The sequence below is a fragment of the Mastigoproctus giganteus genome, chromosome 8 (genome assembly GCF_048544385.1).
Source record: "Mastigoproctus giganteus isolate SK-2022 chromosome 8, ASM4854438v1, whole genome shotgun sequence".
NCBI lineage: Eukaryota > Metazoa > Arthropoda > Arachnida > Uropygi > Thelyphonidae > Mastigoproctus > Mastigoproctus giganteus.
In genome coordinates this window covers 177751228-177763438 of record NC_143582.1, presented here as the reverse complement: position 1 = coordinate 177763438, position 12211 = coordinate 177751228, and the positions used below count along the sequence as shown (strand labels likewise).

The 12211-nt window shown below is 36.7% G+C and overlaps 1 protein-coding gene across 1 annotated transcript in view; it reads right to left on the bottom strand.

The window, feature by feature from the left end:
• The window catches only part of POSH (SH3 domain containing ring finger posh), a 372146-nt gene that overhangs the window by 319839 nt on the left and 40096 nt on the right, over positions 1-12211 (bottom strand). The window contains exon 2 of the mRNA XM_090379928.1: positions 4914-4972. Within this exon, the coding sequence (XP_090236054.1) occupies positions 4914-4972 (59 nt within the window). The remainder of the gene's footprint in view (positions 1-4913; positions 4973-12211) is intronic.

Sequence of the window (12211 nt, the reverse complement as noted above, 5' to 3'; positions counted from 1 at the left end):
CGTGTGCTACGCACTGCTGCTCCTTCCCACCTGGCTACGGAGGCGCCTGATTTACCAAGACATCGATACACAAGTTGGAAGGAAAAAAGAATGCTAGCAGATCATATTTTTCTTTGCCTGATGTGCAATAGAAATCTGGTTTTGACAGAGATGGGAACAGAAAGGGGCAAAAGTTACAGCCAATAGCATTGGCAAGAGACTAGAATGCTTGGCTACCATTTGGACAAGAAGCTAGTTTTCTACTCTTAGCTTGTTCAAAATCCAGTTGCTTTGGTGTAAGCAGAAAATAAACCTGGAGATTTGTCACCAAGCCATTTACAATATGCAACACTCTTCTCTTAAACAGCCTTAGCACATTTATTGGAAAACCAAGGTTATAAAGGACGAGATTTTAAGTTGGAGTGTGGAATAAAAGATTCCATTCCTACAAGAATAATTTCACTGACATGATCTGAACAAACATTAACATCATCAGAAGATTTGAAACGGTAATCTGACCACAGAAAAGAAATCTCACAGATCATCCCATTTTGCATTCTTGTAATGCCAAACAACACAAAGTTGAGAATAGCTGGGGGGAAGGGAAGGCTCCACTGGAGAAGACACCATCATCAAGTTGTGATCTGAGATGCCTAGGGGACCACTCACCTTGATTATGTACTTATGAGGGTTGTTTGTGAGAAAAAGATCAAGCATGCTGGCTGTGAATTTAGGATTTTTTGGTATTCTGGTAGGTAAATGAACAATATTTGCAATCAATAATAATTGCAAAAGCCTCAACATTTCAAGTAGCTAGGTCCATGTGAATAGAAAATAGAAACCAGCTGGAGTTAACATTAAAATCACCTCACTGGAAAGTTTGACTGGAGAAAGTCAAGTTTCAAAGAGAGGAAGTCAAAGGGTTCCAAGTGATTAGTGGAGATGGGAAAATAATAGAGGAAACAGATGAATTTGACAGAATGTGGTAGAGAGATTTTCTAAACTTGGAGATAAGCTTTTCGAAAAGCTTATGTTCAAGTTACTAAACCCCTGAGGGGGAATATCAGAGTGGACATGCACAAATACCACCTTTAAAGGGAAAGGAATCACACAGTGAATAATCTGGACAACTGCAATAAACAATGCTTGGCTATCTGAATAGTCAAACTAAAAAAAAAAAAAAAAAAAAACTTTTCTTTGCTACTGAATATTTTACTAGCTAAGAAAAGGTGAGCGAGTGGCATATATGAAAAAATTAACTTTTTAGATATGGCATATGCATAGCAAGAATACAGCCAGCTCTTGAACATAATATGGATGCCACATCACTCAGTGGAATGGCAATCCCTGCTTATTTGGTTCAGAGCTGGATGGTCACATCCAGTATGTTTGTTTGTTTGTTTGTTATTTGGTTTTTCGGAGCATTAGCAAATAAGGCCATATTGCTCCGTGAATATGCGGTGGTCATTCCCTGACCTTTCCGCATCCTCCGTATTTGGTGGTGACTGGCTCGAATTGTGGTCTAATCAAGAAACGTGTGCTACGAACTGCTGCTCCTTCCCACCTGGCTAAGGAGGCGCCTCACATCCAGCATACTAGGTGCCGTATTAGCATCAGCAGAGGCATATGATGCAAGAAAGCAAGCTTATACAGTATCATCCGGGGGGGGGGGGGGGATAACACTTCCCATTTCATCCATCCATTCACTCTAAAAGTTTGTCCAATTCTTTCATGAATTTTTTCAAGCTATCAACTTCCACAACTACAAATGGAAGTTTGTTCTAGCAATCAACTATTAGCAGGCTAAAGGCAAATTTCTGCATATCTATTCTACAATTGTCTTTCCTCGATTTTAATCTATGCCCACTCTAGTGCGTGCATAATCTGAGCAAGAGGAAGAATCCCATCAGCATTCGGCTTGCTCAAACCATTCAAGGCCTTATACACCTCAATCAGATCACACTGCAGGTGCTTAGTCTCTAGACTTTGCAATTTGTAGAACTTAATCCTTTCTTTGCAAGAGGAGCTCTTCTTTCCCCTCACCAATCTTGTTGCCCTTCTCTGTGCACGTTCAAGAAACTCTACATTCTTCCTAAAATGAGGTCTCCAGACCTAAACACAGTATACTCAAGGTATGGCCTGACCACTGGGATAATCCCCTCCTTATCCCTACTAGCAAAATTCCTGTATTTCATTGACAAACCTCATGACCTACTCTTACAGCCTGTCTGCACTGCTCAGAAAATTGCATATCTGACTGCACATTTAACCACAGGTCTTTTTCATTCTTTACCAACCTGAGTGTGGTACCAAACAGTCGGTATGTTTCTCTGGGGTTACTGCTACCCATATGCAGTACTTTGCATATGGGCAGTCTTTCTCAGTCCATCTGCCTAACTTTTCTAGATCATGTTGCAGTAGCATACTGTCTTTAGTGTCATTAACAACCCTGCCAACCTTTGTGTCATCTACAAACTTGGACATTAAGCCTGATATACCTTCATTGATAAATACACAAAACAACAATGGGCCCGGTACCAAACCCTGGAGGACTCCACTAATAACATTAGTCCACGTAGATCAGTGTCCGTTTATTACCACTCTCTGCCATCTCCCACTCAACCATCCCTTTATCCATTGCAGCACCTTGCCCTTAATGCCATACCACTCCAATTTGTACAGCAGTCTTCCATGAGCAACACTATCAAAAGCTTTCCTGAAATCCAAGTATATGATATCAAAATTATTTTCCGCATCTAGTTCCTTTTTGCCCACATCATGGAATCCAATCAAATTTATCACACAAGATTTCCCCTTAACAAACCCATGCTGTGTCTGAAATATAACTGCAGTCTTGTCTAGATGATCCAGCATTACTTCCTTAACCAGTAACTCCATTATTTTCCCTGTAACAGAAGTTAGAGGTTTGTAATTACTCATGTCAACCTTTGATTCCCCCTTTGTGAATTGTGGATACATTTGTACATCTCCGGTCCATGGGGTCCTCTCCTGAGTCCAAGGATACTCTCATAATTATGTCTAAAGGGTTGCTTACTTGCTTTGCCACATTCTTCAATATAGATCCCATTCACTCCAGGTGCCCTTCTTACGTTTAACTTCAACAATTTCTCCTCCACTTTGCTCTCGGTTATCACAAAATCATTTAGTTCACTGTTAGAGTTTAATAAGCTTCTCTCCTCCACTTCCCTACAGAATTCCTCAAGTAAAAATGTAGATGCAAAATACTCATTTAGTTTGTCAGCTACCTGAGCAGGATAATCAACAGTAGAATCATCGATATCAAGTGGTCCAATCTGAGTCATCCACTTCCTTCCAGAGTTTATGTAAGAAAAGAAGTCTCTGCTGTTTTTCTTTGTATCCATAGCCAAAAATTTTTCGTAATCTGTCTTCGCTTGCTTAACCTCCTTTTTTGGTTTGATTACAGACTAGCTTATATATAACATAGGCTTCTGTGTTGCCTGATAATTTATAATGATCCCATACATTTTTCTCTGCCACAAGTCTCATTAGTCCATTAGACCTAAACTTTGAACCGTATTACTTAGTTGGTATGAAAAGCCTAGTAGCTTCCAAGATTAATTCCTTGACTACTTCCCATTTAGAATTTTCTGTTGGTAACATCATTAGATGGTCCCACTGCATAGAATTTAAAAATAGTCTGGGACCACTGTAGTCACCTTTATGAAAGCAAAAACCCTTCCCTTTACCTTCTCTCCCCCCAAGGATAGTTACATCTTTAAGTAAATCTCACATCAGTACACTGTGATCACTGCCACTTACTGGTTCTTAATGCATAATAATCACTGCTGATAATCAGATCAAGAGTATTAATCCCTCTTGATTGCCTCTTGAACGTGCTGTTGTAGAAAATAATCATCCAATAAATCCACTTTATTGGATTTATTGGATGATAAATCACTCGTGTGTGAGTGACCAACCCAAGTTCCAGTCAATATCTGGGAAATTAAAATCCCTCAATATAAGGCATTTTGATTTACTGGTCCACTCTATTTCTCTGTTCAGTTGTTCACTATATTCATCAGTGTCATTATGCCAATAATACACTATTACCCTCATTTTTGCTTTCCCAGTGCTTATGTCACACCAAACTGATTCAACATTGCACTGGCCACTCATGTCAACTGGTTGCACTGCCTTAGATTTTATGTTTTTTAACTAACAGCTTAACCCCTCCTCCCTTCCTATCCCGTCTATCCTTTCTGTACACATGGTACTCTCCATATTCCAATTCTGCACTGCTTACATCTGCATGACACCACATCTCTGATATCCCAACAATATCATCTCCTTTGATGTCCTGATCAGCAGCACTTCAAGTTCATCAAATTTATTTACTATATTTCTATCAGTGATGTACATGGAAGTATACATGTACCCTGTTCTTACTGTTAATTACGCTAGCACAGCTTATGTATTTACTTGTTCCATGATGACTCCCAGCAGTCCTTGAAATCCCCAACATCTTGGGGATTATACACAGGGTTACTAACAGTTCCACCCTCATTATGGTGCAGGCAGAGGATCTGGTTGTCACACAATGACCAAACTTTGCTCTCTGGTACACTATGGAATGACATACCTCTGTAATCAAGCAGTCGGGATTATTTCCCTCTTTAAATATTGGTACAATGAATGCCTTCCTCCAATCTTGTGGATCTTCTCCTTTAAAAATGGATTATGGACAATGTGATATAACAAACATGTCACTAATTTCTCTCCACTTTTTTTTTAACTCCATTTCCCAATGTTACCAAAAAAAACAGCATCCTCATATAAAACTGTAAATTATTAAATTCTGTACTTCAATATCCCTAAATCTTTATAAATTTAAGTGATTCTTGGTTTCAGTAGCTTCTCAACAGATATAGAATAATTCACTTAAATGAACTTACCCAGGTTCTTTACCCTCGTATGGATACAGTGCTTTGGCACATGGTAAAGACTGTAAAACCTGAAAAGATAAACTGATGATAAGAAATAAATAAAAATTATAAAAAGAGATAATTGAACACAACTGATCATCTATAAGTATGAAAAACAGAATGGTAGCAGCATTCTGGACGTTTTAATTCCAGATTCTAAAGATATAATATAAATATAACAGTTATTAGTTTCTTGATAACTTGCCTAAATGTGGTAGAGGTTCATCTTTTTTGTCACTGTTTCACATAATTTATAGCCAAGAGTTAATTAACCATAATTTTTAATATTTTATTTTAATGTAATCTTTTATGCTAATTTCAAACACAAGGTTTGATCAAAAGGTTCACTGAATGATTTTAAAATTCTTGAATGTGTAACAGTATTTAAAATATTGTCAGTGGGCAATTACACACCAAGTTTTCACCTGTGTTAAGTGTGTCTCACAGAAAGCTGCTTTCAGTTAATACTTGTTTTTCTCATTTATCACCTACTGAAAATGATGAAATCTGAACAATATACAAACATTAAATTTTGTTGTGAACTTGGAAAGTATGCCACAGAAACTCATGAAATGCTTATTAGAATTTACAGAGACGATGACATGACAAAAAACAAGTTTAAGTGGTCACTTGAAAATGAAAAAAGCAGCAGTCGCTTGCCAACAACCCAAAGCAATCAAAACATCAATGAAGTCTGCATCATCCAACTGACCATTTAAAAACTTGCTGAGGAATCATCTCTTTCATTAGGTTCAGTTCAGGCTATTTTGACTGAGGATTTAGGCATGAAGTGAGCAAGTACCACTTTGGTTGCAGATGGAGATTACAGTAGAGAATATTAACAATTTAAACATTTATCATTCAAAAAAATTAATTTTTTTTGAAGCATTCATTGAGCTTTTTAATCAAACCCTGAAAACAGAAAGTCTGAATCATGGAACATTTGTGAAGCATGATGAACTATCATTGTCTACATTTAAAACTACTCCACAGGTTAAGATTAATTTTAAAATGTATTAACCCAATTAATCTGCCTATAACCTATATATTTAAGTCCATGAAAGTTAGAATTACAATGCCTTAGTCTTTAATCACTAGATATTAGGAAATTTTTTTTATATTAATGTATTCATTGAAGTAGAACCAAGCCTTACACTTATCCAATATGTCCACCCCAGCAATGTACTGCTGAAACTAGACACAGTAAGCCAAGAATTTTCTTTTTATTCACTTTTAAAGAATAAAACTTCAACATTTATCAGTTTTGCAACATGCTCCATAAGGAAACACTATATTTAGCTGACAAAAATCACCTCAGGGGCTCACATCTGGTGAGTATGGGCTTGGCACACCTAGGGTCCTGAGCTGGATATCATCATTCTTCTCTTTATTGATGATTCCTTTCTACTTCTAACACACACACACACACACACTCTCTCTCTCTCTCTCTCTCTCTCTCTCTCTCTCTCTCTCTCTCTCAGGATAACTCGGGAATTTTTTTTTGGCCAGTGCAGTATAAGCCTTGGGCTTCCTTGCACCATCAGGCTAATAATAATAAATAATTTTCTAATGCAACTTGCAGCAATAATGATAATTTATTCTCACTGGATGTTTACTTCGTTATATACGAATGTAAACATTGAATACAGGTTAGATATTCTTTGGGATAGGTTAAATAATAACTCTATACTGATTAATTATACAAAGCTTCCTATTAAAGAAATTTTTCACTTAATTAAACTCTTAGTTGAAGCCTGAACTATACACAGATATAATATACAAACAAATTTTTGGTTTGTCAATGGGATTGAGTCTAAGCAGCTTAATATCGGAGGTCTATCTTTAAACGACTGAGTGTATACATTTGACACCTTTATACTGATTAATTATACAAAACTTCCTATTATAGAAATTTTTCACTTAATTAAACTCTTAGTTGAAGCCTGAACTATACACCTTTCAAGATAAAGTATACAAACAAATTTTTGATTTGCCAATGGGACTGAGTCCAAGTGGCTTAATATCGGAGGTCTATCTTTCAACAATTGAGTGTATACATTCGACACCTTTTTTACGCCGTATCACACACTATGGGAGGTATTTAGTAGTAGTCAAGGCATGTGATGCAAGAAAGAAAGCTTATGTAGCATCAGCTACTTAAGTTTGCTTTCCAAAATAAAAAAAAATTTCACACATCCATTCCCTCTAAACGTTTGTCCAGTTTCTACTTGAATTTATTTAAGCTATCAACTTCCACGACAGATGGAGGTTTGTTCCAGCAATCAACTACCCACTGGCTAAAGGCAAATTTCTGTACTTCTATTCTATAACTGTCTTTCCTCAATTTGAATTTATGACCTCTCAGGTTCATAATCTGAGCAAGAGGAAGAATCCCATCAGAGTTGAGCCTGTTCAACCCATTCACACCTCAATTCATGCCTTATACACCTCAATTAGATCAACTTGCAGTTGCCTAGTCTCCAGATGCTGCAATTTGCAGAACTTAAGCCTTTCTTGGTAAGACCACCCTTTTGTTCCCCTCACCAATCTTGTGCCCTTCCCTGTACATGCTCAAGCAACTCTACATCCTTCCTAAAATGAGGCCTCCAGATTTGTACACAGTACTCAAGGCATGGCCCAACCACTGCCTTAGACAAATGGATAATCACCTCCTTTTCCCTACTAGAAAAATTCCTTTGATAGTAGGACCCAGAGCAGGTCAATATCTTTGACCTGCTCTGGCAGCTTGTCTGCACTGCTCAGAAAATTTCATATATGACTGCACAATTACTCCAATGTCTTTTTCATTTTTTACCACCCTAAGTGTAGTACCACACATTTGGTACATTTCTCTGGGGTTACTTCTACCCACATGCTGTTCTTTGCATTTGTCAATGTTAAACTTCAGTTGCCACTTCTCAGCCCATCTACTCAAATTTTCTAGATCCTGTTACAGTAGCACATTGCCATTACTGTCATTAACAACCCTGCCAACTTTTGTATCATCTGCAAACTTCGACATTAAGCCTGATATACCTTCGTAAATATTACTGATAAATATACAAAACAGTGGGCCCAACACACTAACCCTGTGGGACTCGATAACATTAGTTCACGAAGAGCAGTTTGGTTTTTTTTTTTTTTTTTTTAGGAGCACTAGCAACTAAGGCCATATTGCTCCGGGATATGCAGTGGTCATTCCCTGACCTTTCCGCATCCTCCGTATTTGGTGGTGACGGGTTCGAACCCCGGTCTAATCAAGAAGCGTGTGCTATGCGCTACTGCTCCTTCCCACCTGGCTACGGAGGCGCCACGAAGAGCAGTATTCATTGATTACCACTCTCTGTCTTCTCCCATTCAACCACCCTTTTATCCATTGAGGCAATTTATCATTAATACCATACTGCTCCAATCTGTACAGTAGTCTTCCATGGGCAACATGTCAAAAGCTTTCCTGAAACCCAAGTATATGGTATCAAAATTATTTTTTGCATCCAGTTCCTTTGTAACCACATCATAGTATCTAATCAACCTTGTCAGACAAGACTTTCCCTTAACAAACCCATGCTGTATATGAGTTATTACTGCAGTCTTGTCTAGATGATCCTGCAATGCATCTTTAACCAGTGACTCCTCTATTATTTTCTCCAGAATAGAAGTTAAACTAACTGGTCTGCAATTTATCATGTCACCCTTAGATCCCCCTTTGTGAACTGAGGATACATTTTCACATCTCCAGTCCATGGGGACTTCCCCTGAATACAAAGATGCTCTCATAATTATGGCTAAGGGTATGCTTACTTCCTTTGCTGCCTCCTTTAATATAACTGGATAGATCCCATCCACCCTGGGTGACTTTCTTACATTTAACTTCAACAATTTATTCTCCACTTTGCTCTCAGTTATTATTAAAATCATTAAGCACCCTGTTACAGTTTGATAAACTTCCGGCATTTTCCTCCCTTAATAACTCCTCGTGTGAATATAAATGCAAAATATTCATTCTGATTAACAGCTATCTAATGTTCTGATGATGTTCTGGTTATTGCTGATAGTAGCACTATTCAAGATGTTTTACACTCATTTAATAATATTCATCCTGGACTCAAATTTTACATTGGAAAGGGTCATTAAATTTTCTAAATTTCGTGCTTACTCGGGATGCGAATAAAATCCAATTTAACATCTATCGTAAACCAACAAACACTGGTATGCTTCTACATTATAACAGCTATCACCCGTTCACCTACAAAAGGTCTATTATCTTTAATCAATTTCTCAATGCCTATAAATATACAAAACAACATATTCAATGACAGAATCTGCTTTAGACTCAGAAATACGTATATTAACAGGCAGATTCTTAAACAGGGACTACCCTCCTGCTACAATAAACCGTATTAGGGTACAAGCTAAGGATAGGATTCAAAACAACTACACCAATCAACAATAGTAGCATCAAAAAATACTTTATTTCTGTTCCATTCATTAAACAGTGGCACAAGCAGCTTAACAGATTCTTTAAAGATACTGAATTTAAGATTGTGCCAAACCAATATGGAAATTGCACGGTATGCTGAACAATCGCTCAGTCCTTTTCTCTTTTGCAAAACAAATAAATGACCTGGTATACAACATTTTTTGCAGTAATTGTGATTTGCAGTACCAAGGCTCGAAGCGATTTCCGCTGAATTTCCGAGTAAAACAGAATGTGTCCTTTGTTCGTGCTTCTCTCATTCAGCAGCGTCAGAATTAGCCTTTCATGCCATTAACGAAACCATACATTTTCATTTAACGAGGCCAAAATACTTCGTGTCCAACATAATTATACGTGACTATTAATTGCAGAAACCATCGAAATTAAACTACATGAGAATTTTATTAACATTCGCCATCCATATCTAAAATCTCATTAATGGTTTGTTTGTTTGTTATTTGGTTTTAGGAGCATTAGCAACTAAGGCCATATTGCTCTGGGATATGCGGTGGTCATTCCCTGAATGACCTTTCCGCATCCTCCGTATTTGGTGGTGACGGGCTCGAACCCCGGTCTAATCAAGAAGCGTGTGCTACACACTGCTGCTCCTTCCCACCTGGCTACGGAGGCGCCCTCATTAATGGTCTTTTAAGCGCATGCACAAAGACAATCTCTATTTATGATTCAAGCTCCGCATACTCTGTAATTTCCATTTCTATAATCACAACATACAGTCGAAAAGCTCTGTCAGCTTCAGGAAGGAAAATCGTTTTTCAAAATTTATGTTAAACCTTTTAATTTATTTTTAATTTTTTGAATTGTTTCCAATTGATTTTTTACTGTAATCATTTTGTGTTAATCTTTTATTTGTTTTAATTTCTAGAGAGTATCATATAGAAGTGTTCTACATATCATATTGAGGTAAATTTCTCTTATTCTTCTACAAATGTATGTGAATAGATACATATCATATATGGGGCATTGATAGCCTTATTTACTTTGTTTTTATGGATAAAACTCAAGGTTAACCATAGTAATGGGCACCTAACAAACAAAATAGTAAAATTTTGTGGGGAGGTATGCTGCTCCAAATAGTTGAGAAATAATAATAAGAATAATAATTATTATTATTATTAGCGATATGGTGCAAGGAAGCCTGAGGCTTATGCGGCACCAGCCAAAGAGAGAGAGAGAGAGAGAGAGAGAGAAGGGAATCACTAAGAAAGAGAAGAATGATGATATCCAGCTCAGGACCCTGGGTGTGCCAAGCCCATACTCAACAGATGTGAGCCCCTGGGATTAACATAATCGAATGATATAATCAAATGATTTTTCATAATGGAATGAACAAATCGAATGCAATGAGTACAATCGATATAATCCAATGATTTGCTATAATCAAAACAATCAACAATAATGAATTTTAGCATTCAACAAGTATGTGCAATACTGAACACTAATAAAAAAAAGTCTATATTTATTGTGATAGTTAAGCACCATATATATTTTCATAATTTGTAAACTCAATATTTGTCAAGTATACTGCAATTACATTGAAAAATTAAAGTAAATACAAAACATTATAATAACAATTTAATGAATTGAGTGGGCCTTGTTCATTTCTATCACATTGTCAAGACAAATTTATGTTACATTTCCTCACCAATAGTTAGATAAAAAGAGGAAATGCTAAATTTCCACCAAGATCACCTGAATTTACTTATCGGATTTTACTTACTGATTTTACTTATGTTATACTTGAAGGAGCATAACTGGAAACCAGTTAAATCTAAGAACTTAAGTATCAAACAGCAAACAATTTAACAGAAGAACCCATGCATCTATTCCAATACAAATACTTGCTAAAGTTTTTCTCTCAGTTCTTCAATGCTGCCAACAATACCTAGACATTACAGGTAAACACTTGGACTTCTGAGATAATGAATCATGTAACCAAACCATTTTTTGGCTATATTCTATAAACATTTTCTTTGTTTAGAAATAAAATATTCAGGTGTAACCAATTTAGCATTTCCTCATTTGATCTAACTATTGGTGAGGAAATGTGACATCAATTTGTCTTGACATTGTGATAGAAATCAGTTATAATGTTTAGAAACACGCTGTACATGTTCTCTTAATTATTATCAGAAGACACGGGTTCATGGGAAGCTACATAAATTTGTGAGTTGGCTATAATTGTTGGACCAAATGAATAAATACAAATATCATGTAAAGCAAATAATTTAACAGAAGAATAAAAATAATATATAAAAATTAATTTTGCTGATATTCACAAAATTTCAATGTTCAAATTTCAAATTTAGATTTCAACTCATCCTATAGGTCTGGAGGCCTCATTTCAAGAAGGATATAGAGCTGCTGGAATGAATACAGAGAAGGGTAACAAGATTAATGAATGGAACAAGGGGTTGCTCTTACGAAGAAAGGCTTAAGTTTTGCAAATTACAGTGTCTGGCGGCGAGGTGATCTGATAGAGGTGTATAAAGCCTTGAATGGTTTGAGTATGCTCAATGCCGATGGGATTCTTCCTCTTGCTCAGAATAATCACCTGAGAGGACATAAATTCAAATTGAGGAAAGACAGATGTAGGATAGATGTGTGGAAATTTGCCTTTAGCCAACGGTTGGTGGAACAGACTTCCATCCCTTGTTGTGGAAGTTGATAGTCTAAATAAATTTAAGGCTCAGCTGGACAGGTATTTCGAACGAACAGAGAGGTGAAATGGGAGTGGTGGTTTTATTTTTTTTTTTTTGGCTGATGCTGCATA